This window comes from Anarrhichthys ocellatus, unplaced genomic scaffold (assembly GCF_004355925.1).
Source record: "Anarrhichthys ocellatus isolate YVR2014 unplaced genomic scaffold, GSC_Weel_1.0 scaffold5, whole genome shotgun sequence".
NCBI lineage: Eukaryota > Metazoa > Chordata > Actinopteri > Perciformes > Anarhichadidae > Anarrhichthys > Anarrhichthys ocellatus.
In genome coordinates, this window is record NW_022280035.1 from 13,935,214 (window position 1) to 13,948,059 (window position 12,846).

The 12,846-nt window shown below is 41.0% G+C and overlaps 1 protein-coding gene across 3 annotated transcripts in view; it reads left to right on the top strand.

Annotated features, from left to right (window-relative positions):
* The window catches only part of LOC116381875 (TOX high mobility group box family member 2-like), a 72,838-nt gene extending 60,385 nt beyond the window's left edge, over positions 1-12,453 (top strand). For 2 of the 3 annotated variants that reach the window (XM_031844349.1, XM_031844351.1), the window contains 5 exons: positions 3,584-3,814; positions 6,336-6,416; positions 8,358-8,756; positions 9,291-9,430; positions 10,375-12,453. In XM_031844349.1, coding sequence (XP_031700209.1) covers positions 3,584-3,814; positions 6,336-6,416; positions 8,358-8,756; positions 9,291-9,430; positions 10,375-10,417 — 894 coding nt within the window. In that variant the 3' untranslated portion in view covers positions 10,418-12,453. The remainder of the gene's footprint in view (positions 1-3,583; positions 3,815-6,335; positions 6,417-8,357; positions 8,757-9,290; positions 9,431-10,374) is intronic. The other variant, XM_031844350.1, reaches the window with a different exon arrangement.
* Positions 12,454-12,846: the final 393 nt, after the last annotated feature.

Sequence of the window (12,846 nt, forward strand, 5' to 3'; positions counted from 1 at the left end):
TCTCTCTCTCTCTCTCTCTCTCTCTCTCTCTCTCTCTCTCTCTCTCTATCTATCTGCTGTTTTGATAGTGACGCAGTTATCAGGCTGTCAATTCTAATCTTGTCTTGCCAGTGCAGTGCTGTCCATTCAGAATTACTCTACCCCCTCCTCCCTATCTGTCTCCCCACATCCACCACCCCTCAGACAACAGAAACACTGATGGGATGAGCAAGCTAAGGCTGACTCTATAGTTCAGCCTTTTGCTAGTAAATGAATAACCTGTGTAGAAAATATATTTAGCCTGTACTGCTCTGTACAGGACATGGTGGTCTTACCTAGCAACAGGCTGCTTTTTACAGCATCAGTGTTGATCTGCTCTGTAAATGGGCAGTGTGTCCTCTTGTTTGGAGAAAAACATCAACATCTAAAGAGAACCTTATAGTTAAATATTCTGGTGTCATTGCCCCTCGATACTTTTTTCCGTACAGACCAAAATGTGTACATAGCACTAAGTTTCTTATACAGCCATGTGCCAAAATATTTGGCTCAGATTTGCAATATTGTTTACTTTATCATTGAAAACATTTTTCTTTAAATCAAAGTTTTGCTAATTTTTGCAGAGTTCTTGTCGGCTTCTTTTGTTAGATTTAACATTTGAGAAGTCTCAAAGAAAGGTATTGATTTCATGGTCTGTAAAATGGTGTTTTTTTCTGTTCACACTTTTGTCAGTTCCCCTTTTGCAAATGGAATTTAGATTATTTTTTTTTCATCTGAAAAAAAAAAACAGTCAAAGGAAAGCAAGAGAAGACAATGACCTAAAGCAGACCTCTTCAAATGTTCGCTGCGGTTTATGTTACTGAAATGAGATGTGACATCATGTCACATCATGATATCTCCAGCACAAGTACAGAGATGCAGGACAGGAGATAAATGTCCAGAATACGAATGGTAGACGTCAGGGTCCAGTGTCAGAACATCAAAATCAAAGAGCTACTTTACAGACTCGTCATTTTGCATCAACAGTCACACAGGGAGAAATCCATCGTAGAAGAGGACCAGATAACCAATCTCTCCACTGACACTATCAGAAAATAGACCAGAATGCAGTGCAGCCACAAGATGTTGCGTTATGAATAAGGGATGTGACTCTCTTTTTTTCCTCAAATGACAACAACAGCCGTCATAATCATTACTGTTCTCTGCACAGGCATAAGAAAACCGATGAAAATAAGCTTGATATAGTGGATATGTGCTATTTGTTTATCCACTATAGCAATAATGTGTAAAGCCAGCAAAACAACCAATGGTTCCAATATATCAGTCATTTTAACTGAACAGTGTGATGCAGTGGTTCACTTCTACACTGGGGTCTTTAGGCTTTAGCTTCTTACTTCAGGGTTCTGAAGGTCTTTTGGGAAATGCACGAAACCTCTGACAGCAGTAAACGTTGACTGGACAGGCTGACGGAAAATAAAAGTAAATTGAAAATCCCAGATACATTTTGTATCTAACAGATAGATTTGTCCTGTTACTGTTGAGTGGAGCTTCGGTGGAGAGGTACTGTATGTTGAGCCATCTGTTTTCTTTTCAGTCTTTCGGGTTTATTGATATTTCTTCTGGCCTCTTATAAGTTCACAAACATGAACAACGAGAGACACAATAAGAGAGGAAAATAAAGAAATTAAATAATATGCTCCTTGCTCTCCTGGTTGATTGCGTGTAGCTGCAAGCTGTTGTGTGCCGTTGCTCTTTCCTCCGTATGAATGCATGTGAATTTTCCTGCAGATTATTTAGCCTTCTTTTTTTCTATTTTGTCATTCCATTAGCTCTACCTTCAGTTTATTCTATTTTCTACTTCAAAGGCTTGAGTGGAACAGATGTCGTTTCAAATGCCTGTCTTCTGCCTCATTGCCTAAAAGTGAGGGATGATTATTTTTTAATGAAACCAGCCGTAGTCACAAAAAAAAGGAATATTACCTGTAAGCTGTAAAATAGACAAGCAATACTTTGCATCACCCTGAATGACAACATCCATTCATTTCCGCACATCACAAAAGCCATTTTGAAGTTCTTCTTTAGCTGCCAAATGTGCTCCTGGACCTTGAATTTTGATTAGTTAATTTCATGCTGTGTAGAATACAGTGTGTTGTTTGGCTGCAAAATGCTTTGCTGAAACAATGCAATTTTCAAAGGCAGTCATTTCCTGTTTTCCAATTGACAGTTAAAGGAGAAAACATCACTGTTGCTTAATCCCGTGATAAGTATGCATTAGATGGATGTGAACGTCTTTAAATGTCCTCAAGTTGCTGTTTGATACGTGCGCAGGGACACATCTTTTTCATGGTTTGTTCTCCCTCCCTGCTGAGTTTCAACACTGAAACCCAGGATCAGCGGATTATAAAAGAGAATGTTCAAAGCTGTTTAAAATTTCTAAAATGCAACCTGATGAAATAGGAACTTGGCCTTGGATATGGGCTGCCTTTGCCAAAAAACGGAGTTCACTCTCACTTCAGTCAAAGCAATATGTGAATAACTCTCAATAACCCCTCACCCATAAATAGTGCACATAAACATCCTTCATTTCACATAATACCAATGTATATCATTATATATTACGTATGTCATTATATCTTCTATTATATGGGTGGGAATTGGATTGTTATTTCCTGCCTTTATAGCAACCAAGAAATTTAGCTGATGTTCCACTGATACTAATGGCAACATCAAGCCGTCACTTCTTCCTCGCCATCCTCACTCAGCTGCACCTCTTCTCTCTCTTTCTCCTTATCTTTGTCTCTCTCCCTCGCCGCTCCCTTCCTCTCCCTTCCTTCTCCCGTGCTTGATGTGTTCTCTCCTCAGCAAAGATGGAAATTTCCATATAGAATCACAACCAGGATCAGGTGACCTGGATTTGACTCCTCGTCAAAGCCCTGCACGGAAAATGAAAATGTATTCATGTGTATTTGATCGAGTACATCACACAGATGTGAGCCGTTTTTTGCCTCCTGAAAATGTAGTGAGATTGCAGCGTGTTATTGTTGACAGACCAACTGGGTACATCCTATGAAAAATATAGATTTAATCTTTAATTTTTATGGTTTCCTCAGAAAGTTGAATTGTTTGTGATCTACATGAAAGAGTAAAAAATAAAGAGTGAGAGCAAACCTGAAAATACCCATGAATCCAGCAATTTGACTGTTAAAGTGATACTAATATTTTAATTAGCCCAGGGTCTCTTCCGCCTATCCCATATTTGGCCAGCTTCTCCTGAACAACACCTCCCTACCCCCCTCAGAGGCTAACCTGTCTCACTGACATCCTGTTAGTCTTCATTCACCCATGGCCGTAAATTGATCTGTTTTCTTTTCTCGGAACAAGCTGCAGCTGCTCTTCGCAGAACTCTGCTGCTTTAACCCTCTTTTCAGCATTAATTGAATGTTCTAGTTGGCTCGGCACAATTACTTTATTCTAATGTTTTTTTTGAATATATAGTATCTTATCCAGCAGCAAAATTGTTATTTTCATGAACTGATTTATGACCAACAATGTCTTTGTCTCTTTCTATCTCGTCTCCTTCCCTTTCCATCCCTCTTTCTGCCTCCAGATAAGCAGTGAGAAGCGGGCCTCAGCAGAAATGATGAAGCCCAAACCCAAACCTCAAAAGAAGAAGAAGAAGAAGGACCCCAACGAGCCACAGAAACCTGTGTCTGCCTATGCTCTATTCTTCAGAGACACCCAGGCGGCCATCAAGGGACAAAATCCCAATGCCACCTTCGGGGACGTCTCCAAGATTGTGGCCTCCATGTGGGACAGCCTAGGAGAGGAACAGAAGCAGGTACAAAACACTCTGACCTGGAATCTCTGAAACAATAAAGTGGATGAGGAAACAGGCCAATCTGTAACAGATGTGGTGAAAATGGTTGCAAACACACTATTATACATGTTATAGACTAGAAAAATGACATTTTAAGTGGAAGGAACAACTATCACCTCATCTTGTGACACATTTTTGCACAAATGCACACAAATGCAGTACTCCATGTAGACATTTACATGCATTTTCTATGCTTACACAGAAAGTGTTTCACACACAAAAGAACAAGTGCACATGTACATGAATGCACATACACTGACACAAACACACACATATACACTACCATGCACACATTCTCTTCTAACCAGTAGATGGCATGTGTGCTGCAGCAGGCGAGCAGCCTCTCCCTGGCATTGTGTGCTGTGTAATTACCAGAACATTGCTGTGAGATACAGCTCACCTTAATGAGCTAGTTCTTCTCTTTCTAAAGATAATCCATCCGTTTATCCCCAGTCCCCTGACTCTCACAAAAATGATTTTCATTTCTAAATTTAATTCAAGCAAAGGGAAGGAGGGGAGTATTCTGTGCAACAGCAGCTGTGAAACAGTCTGAAACTAACAAAGTTGGGCATTTTACAGGCAAAAAAGGGTCAATATGGGAAAAATAGAAATGCACCTGGGGAGATCTCAGGAGTCCAGGACTTTTTTTTTTATGCAGTGGGTAGATTCACTCACACCCACGTGCTGGTGCTCACCTGCAAAACAAAACCCTCGGTGGTGCTCTACTTGTTTTCAAATTTCACAATGCAAAGGTTTCTTCTGAGTTTTTCTCAGCAGTGTAGCTAAAAAGGGTTTTCCAAAAATATAATGGAAAAAGTGAAAATCATCTTCTTTGCCAAAACAAAACTCCCACAAAGCTCCGGGCCCAGGTACAATCCACACGTCCTGTGTCCCTCCAGTCTTCATAGCTGATGCCTCCACATCATGCATCTTCATTGGCCCTCTGACAAGCAGGGATATGTGAACTTCTCATTTCCACTCTCCTTATTTATATCTCTCGCCTGCTATTTTGATCCTGCCTAGAATACAGAATTAGTGACCCCCCCCCCCCCCCCCCACCCCCCTCTCTCTCTCTCTCACTATCGTCTCGTCCTTGGATTTAGCTGAAGGGCATCTTGGCTATCCAGGAAGAGAGGTCTATTGTTTTTGCAGCTATTTAATGTCAACTCCTGCGCAACAGTAATATGCTAATGATGACAGAGTTATTGGGGGTCATGGGGTTTTGTGTTATGGGTATTTAACTCCAAGAGAAACTACATTTGTTAGCTTCTTTTGCTATTAGCAATTCTCTTGGGATAAGTAAGGTTTACTTTTCGGAAAGGATACCGTGTGAAGGCAGTATTCCAGTATATGATATTTTCCAAACGTTTTTTTCTGGAGCATCAGCTTTGTGGCATGTACATCGAGCACACAAAAAAATGTCTGTAAATGTGTCTGGAAAATTGCTGAGAAACAAAAGCATCATTAAATTAGTAATTACTTTCTTTGATCAGATACTGATTTAAATCAACAATTTGCCAATTTTACAGTATTTTAATAAGGCAAAGTGTTCCTTTGCGAAATGAAAAAAGGAGTTTGTAGAAAGAAACGTGTTTTTCTAAGGGTAAAGTATTGATCAAATATTTTATTTTGGTATCAGCACCAGTGCTTGCATCAGCACGAGTATAAAATAAGATAATATCTAGCCCTGCATAAAAAGTACAATGCATGCAAACTTTAGTTTTCGACTGACAAACATACTTCTCTATCCTTTTTGTTTCGCATAATAGACATAATTTTATCTATAGCTCGTATCGCTAATAGCCCCATTTCAGACTCTCTACATCCCACACAGACAATTCCTCGAAAAAATACCTGCATGCAGAAACACATCCATATAAGCCCACATTCTTTATGGAAACACACTGAGATCATTCAAACACTGCAGCAGCAGTTAGTTGTATGACAACAGAGGTTTGTATATCACACTAACAATATGGAAGACAGTTTCAAACAAAACTCGTATAGCCTACAGGCAGGGATCGCATCCTAATGAGCCAAATGACAACAACCATTCTGGCGAATCACTAATGTCAGTCGCTATGCTGATAGGAGTGTTATTGTGGAGCTAAAAGCAGAGAGAGAGAGAGAGACTGAGAGAGAAGTTCCAGTTCATTTCTCTAGGTGGATTGGAATGGAAATGATGTGTTGCTACGATAGATGGAGACACATTGAGATGAGGGAGTTTTAGTGCTGTGATGAGGAAATAGAGGTGTTCTGTACCATTGGTTCTGATGGAAAGGAACATTAAGGGCGTGCGTGAGTGTGTGTGTATGTGTGTGTGAATGTGTTTAAGAAAGTGTTAGATAAAAAGTATTTGTGTGTGTAACTGGGTGTGTGTATTTAGAGACAGACGTGTGTCTGCACATTTATGAGCATGTCAACCTCTCCTCTCACCCGAAGCCTCTCGTTTTGATTTTTTGTTCTCTCTCTCTCTTCACAGGGGTACAAGAGGAAAACCGAGGCGGCTAAGAAAGAGTACCTGAAAGCCTTGGCCGCGTACCGAGCCAGTCTGGTTTCCAAGGTAACGCTTATGACACACAGGCCCTGGCTAAGACTGATGATGGATTGGATGGAAAATCCCTGCTAATGGGCTGGGTGGGGCTTCCTTGGGATGGGGTGGTGGTGGTGGTGGGGAGGGTGGGGGTATCTGATGCAAAAGGGCAGTCCGTATTTGGAACAATACCTGATTTCCATAGGGTGCAGATGTTGGGGGTTGGGGATTGTAGTTGGTATGGTGATGTAGTTGGGGGAGGGGTCAGCACAAGCATATGGCCAAAACATCAATGAGGGGTGGAGGAGAGAAAATGATTGCTCCCTCGTGTGCGGTACAAAATATCAGGTTTACATTTTATATCTATCATTAGAAAATACAAACCCTTAATGTATCTTACCCCAGCAGACACCTGTGTCATGCATTACATCATCGATTTCCACCATCTCATTGTCTACAACAGGAAGTACATCCAAATCAACATCGAGCAATCATAGGCTTTTCTGCTGCTTGTCCACCTCTGACACCTTCCTGCTAATTCAGATCTATGACATCCTTTTTGCCAAGTGAATGATGGCGTCTTGTATGCACCAGCATAGTAGCACTGGGAAGAAAGAAAGGCAAGGTGGAGGGCTGTGGATTGCATTGTTTAGTGCCGTCTTGTATTACCAACACACAATGTAGTGTGGAGAAGATTTCTTTTGTCATTCCATTTGTTCTGCAGGCAAACAGCCTCATTTCTCTGCCCGGGCTCCTGCATATATATATATATATGTGTGTGTGTGTGTGTGTGTCCTTTTCCCATCTATCTGTCAAGGTGTCTATTGATCATTACCCCGGTCCCAGCTCTATTCATACAAATGGGCTCCATTACATTCTAATCAACACTGATGGCTGGAGATGAGCAATCTGACAGCTTATCATAAGGGCCTGGAAAAGGGTGGGGCAGGGCGGAGGTGGAGGTGGGGGGCATTTTGTAGGTGCTGCACTGGCTCAGATACTGCCCAAAATGAAAAAAAGTCAAGTTTGGGTGTTTTCCCTGTTTCCCCATCTGTCAGCTTGTCTACATGTGTGCGTTAAGTGAAGGCTGTCAGGCCGTGGACGGACTGAAAATCAAATATATACAGTCTCATTACACAGTGGGCGTCAATATGCTGAAAAAGATTTGCTGTTGGGAGCTTTGAGTGTCAACTGTCCTGTTAAAACTGTGTTGGACAGCTGCGCCAGGCAAGCAAGACGCACACGTTCATTCTGTCAGCTGCTTCACTGTGTAGAGAGGCAGAGAATTTTGACAGAAATGACCGGTACTGAGGAAGGCTGTGAGGAAATGTTTAAAGGGAAATTCTGGCATTTCTCCACCTGGGTGTCATTGACATATCATTTTCAAAAAAGTCTATTCGCCATAATACCTTTCAATTAACTCATCACCCAAGTGTAAATGTAACAAGATAATATTAAAGGAAACGTTGAACATTGTGGGAAATTCCCTTTCTAGCCAAGAGTTAGATAACCGCTTTCATGTCTGTCTTTGTTCACATAAAGCTGAAGCCAAAAGATGGTTAGCTTAGCTTAGCACAAACAAGGGGAAACTGCTTGCCTGGCTACCTCAATCTTGTCATCTAACTGTGAGCTAAAAAGCAAATAAGTGTATTTCCCAAACTATTCCTTTAAGAACCAGTCCAACAAATAGTAAGGACAGATAGTCGTCCCTTGGAAGCCCTTGCAGCTGTTGTAGCAAACAACAAACCACTTCCTTTTCAACTTGCCTGACATACTTCAGTATAATAAGAACCAGGTTGACAAGTACCGGAATTTCCCTTTTAAGATACAGGTCAAGGCTGCAGTTTTCTTTTAAGAGAAATGGAGTCATGGAAAAGCTATTAAATAAGAGACGATTGATGGAGAGATGATTTTCATGTAGTTAATTGAATGTAAGTTATGTCATTTCATTTCTGTTTTATTCATCCACAGACATACAATGACCCTGAACCAAAAAGTGCCCAGCAGACCAGCCAGTCCTCCCACATGCTGCCCCCGAAGCAGCCCCTGTACAGTGTGCCCCCCCAGCCCTCCTCACCCTACCTGGGCCCGCCGGGCTCCTTCCCACTGTCAGACCTCCAGAGCTACGCAGGGCCGCCCCGCCACACTCTGGCCCAGACCCTCAGCCAGTCCCAGATGCTGCCGCCCAGCATGAGTGCCTCTCCCCCATCTCCCTTCCAGATCAGCCCACCCCTGCACCCCCACGCCCAACTCTCCCTGCATCAGAGCTCCCTGCTCAACCAGCCAATCCGCATGCAGCAGTCGCAGCCAATCATCTCACACCAAATGGGGCTCCAGGCGCCTCTGCATTCCCCCCCTCTCAGCCAACAGGTTGGTCTGGTCATTATTGAGATTAAAAAAATGAATATGATAAAATGCATACATCTGCAAAAGCTCCTTATAAAATGTCTCATTATTTACATTATTTATCACCTGTAATCATATGCCTTACGATTTTCAACTATTGCTAAATACTGATATACAACACTTCAAAGCATTGTTGATATTTCATAGAGCTACAGGCCTAAAATGCTTTTCTGCCTATGATTCAAATTCAAATAATATCCAATGATTTTATCAGTTGCTGATAAAAATGCCTCAATTCAATCTCATCGTATTGTATAAAAGGCCTCAATTGCATTTTAGCGTATATATGAAGGAGAACAAAACAGTTTATGTTTATAAAGTTTACTTTTTCCACTAATTTAGTGGCAAACAAACTATTTTCTCCTTTCCGAAGAAGTTCTCAAGACCACTGACAGCATTTGGCCTCATACAGTATCATGGCTCAGCAAACTCTAATGGTTGGCCATCTCAAAGCTAGAACGATATAACCCCTCTCCTTTCCCTCCTCTCCTCCTATAGGGATTCTCCCATATTCAGGCTGATTACCAGAACAGCGTCGGGGGCCCACAGTCTCCAGGGGCCCCTAACCCAGTGCATGGCCAGAACCCTGACTGGGACAGCGAGTACTGCAACAGGGACTGTGGACCTAACCACTGCAGGTGAGCTCATCACACATTGTGTTGTGGTAGTAGTGAATGTTGTGTGATGGACATGATGGTTAACAAGAAGAAATCACATCGAGTTAGCCAGAAAAAGATGGTCCAGAATAAAGATCTCTTCGCCTCTGTAGCTCCAATCCGGGACATTTGATTGTTGAGAATAGTAAGTATTTGTCTGACAGTTACTCATTTTCCAAATGAGTTGCTCTAAACCACTTCACTTTCACACTCAGAGACTCAGACAGTATTAATCATAAACTGTGATTCCTCTGCTAAAGCAAAGCATCTCCTTGAAATTGAAATGAGTATTGCTGCAGTAGAACAACGCTATTACCGAGCTTGGAGAAAGTGTGACATCCAATTAAGTTTCCCTGTGTTTCGCTCAGCACACATTGCCTTATTGAATCAAGCTATTCAAGCAGGTACAAGACGAATGTTGCGTTGTCTCACACCTGAAACTTGGTGTTGCTATTCCGAGAGGCAGCAGAGCTGGAAGTCAGTATCTTCTGTATTTAGAGCTGATTCATCTGTATGTCAAATGGGATCACGCCTGGGTCAAATCACGTTTGATGCTCTTTGAAGTACATTGAGTCTTTGCTTAAACCTTTTCCCTCAGTGTCAGATCATAGTAGCTGGGAGTTTTGGAGCGTACTGAATTATTTCCTGTGTGTCAGTGAAGATAACTGGAGAACAGGCTTTGTATTTGACGTTTTGGGTGATCTGCATATTCTGACTTTTTATTTATACTGATTGATGTCTGTTGTTTGACGGCAGCTTTTATGTTTTGGAGCTGCTTCTCAGCCAGGTCTTACTTTGAAATAGATTTCGTCATCTCGCTGGGATTTCCTGGTGAAACATTGGATGAACAGAAATACACGTAGTCAATAATTGTATTCACATGTATCCAGACGTACATTAGTGTAATACAGTCTATTCTTCCTCAGCAGCGGCATGGGAGCTCGGGACAAGCCTCTCTACCTCACTTGAAGTTGAAAGACCTCCAAATGTCAGACTCCAGGGAGCTTTCCACCATAACAACAACGTCATCGATGTACCTGCTTCTACACCATTTAGGGTTTTTTTTTTTTTGGTTTTTTTTTGTGACGGATTACGAAAATCCCAAAGACTGCTACAGTAACTTCACCTATTTGCCAAGCACTTAGATCGGCCAGAAGCCTGAGGCACTTCTCTTGCTTTTTTTCCTTATCGGTGAACTTTTCGCTTTTCTGCGGGGGCAGTGAGCTTTAAGCTCATGCCAACATACTGGAAATGAAGACCAAAAAAAAGTCTTCTCATTCTTTTTTTTGAATTTTTTTTTTAAAGATGCTCTCTCTCCTCTTCACTCCATTACTCTGTGTTTGCCATGGATTGCCCTCATCGGGGAGAAGAAATGCTCTAAGCATACTAAAAGTGTAGGGGTTTTGGGTAGAAAAGCGAATGCAGGAAACTAGAATATAGTCACCTCAGCAGGGGTGGATGTACTTCAGGACATACTGAAACACCCCAACTGAGTAAAAGCAAAGTGAAATTATAAAGAAGATAGTCACGTACACTTTAGACGTTTGTAAATCATCCTCGCCCCTATTAAAGGACGCCCTCTTTTCCTTTTGTTTCTCACAGAGTGATTGTAAATATCACCACAATGGATCCCTCTTATGTGTGTATTTAGCTGCAGTCCCTTACTTTCTTTATTTTCTTTAACTTTTGTTTTCGTTTGGCTCTGTGATTTTCGTGCGGGCGGATTCAGTGAGGGAATACACACACTAAAAGTTGTGTTGAAACTGTGTACACTGGTCTTGTTTCTCTCCAAATGAGAGAGAAATGCAAAGACTGTAAAACGCTCCATTTCCTCCTTAACTGGCAGAGCTCTGATAGAGAGTGTCACTCTCTTCACATGGCCTCAGGACGTTACAGAACTGTAGAGGTCAAAGGTTGATACCTCTCCTTTTAGCTCCTCCTCCTTTTGGTCAATAAGGACCGCCCCCACCCGTAACCCCGCTCACCTTTCCTTAGTCCTGACACCACTTGTACAGGTGAATTAAAAAAAAAAAGTTGCTAAATGTGAAATGTTACTAAAGAAAAAAAAAACATAACAGTGGGTTTTAAAGTTTTTGACTAGTTTTATTAGGTGTTTTAGAATTGTGTTGAACTTATCTTTATCATTTTTTGTGAAGAAAAAGAATTCTAAAGATATTTTGTTTTTTCACTGTAGCAGGATTTTTTTGCGTTTTGGAGGAAGAGTCATGGGGGTAGATATTTTAAGTTTGTGTATAAACCTGCCAAATGTACTTCTTTAATTTGTAAAGCCGTTGATGAGAGAACCCATTTTGTTTTGTTGAATATCATATGTTTTACGATATGGTCATTCTATTTAATTTGGTTGCAGGTTTCACATCTATTTATGAACGATATGAAGTAACAATTTTGGCTTATTTTCATCAGGGTGCATTATTATTATTATTATTATTGATCAAACAACATTATTATTAGAATAATAAATATTTTTTCAGAAATTGTTGTTGGTGCAATACCAGTGCACCAGCATTAGATTCATTTTGTGTCACAAATACTTCTTTTGTTTTCTTTTGTCTGTAATAAAATGTTTAAAGTGGAGAAATTGATGTTCATGTCTCTACTCATTTCATCATTTGGTTTACGTTTCTGAGTCCCAACACATTCATTAGTAATTTGATGAGAAGCGGCGGTATAGCTTGTTGTAAACATACCTTTGCTTTCGCCTGCATGTGTCTGAGGTTAATTAGGAGAATAATCTTTGATGTTGTAGGAAAGTTGATGTGACTGCTGTCACATGGCTCATTAAGTGAGGAGTTGAGGCTCCATCATGGTGTCCCTTTATTAAACTTTAACCTTTCCACGTTTTTTTTTCTTTTCATAAAACTAGACATGATCAATATAGTATATCAAGCAAAAACAATTCTGCCCGCTGGTTGTGTTTTCTGGTAAAGGTGTGATGATGAAACAGTACACGGACTTTCAGAGAACCACCTCAGAAGAGAAATAGGACTGTCTTTTACTTATGAATTTCACAGATGGATTAAAGGTAGAATAGAAATGGAATCTATCACCCCCCTCTCTCTCTCTCTCTCTCTCTCTCTCTCTCTCTCTGTCTCTGTCTCTCTCTCTCTCTGTCTGTCCTTCTTTCTCTTTCTCTCTTTCACTGTCTTTCTCTGTCTTGCTCACTCTCTATGATGTTGATGATGACGCAGTGCCCCCTAGAGCTGATTCATAAAATGTTCCACATTTGTTTCAGTTCCCCTAACCTAAAAATAATCAGTTTATCACAGCTCAATGTTGATGAAATGTAATACTTATATGTTTAAATGAAGGACGGCCTTAACCCCACCTTCATTACCCTTATCCCACAACTGTGGTTTTACTGGGCGGCTTCCAGATGT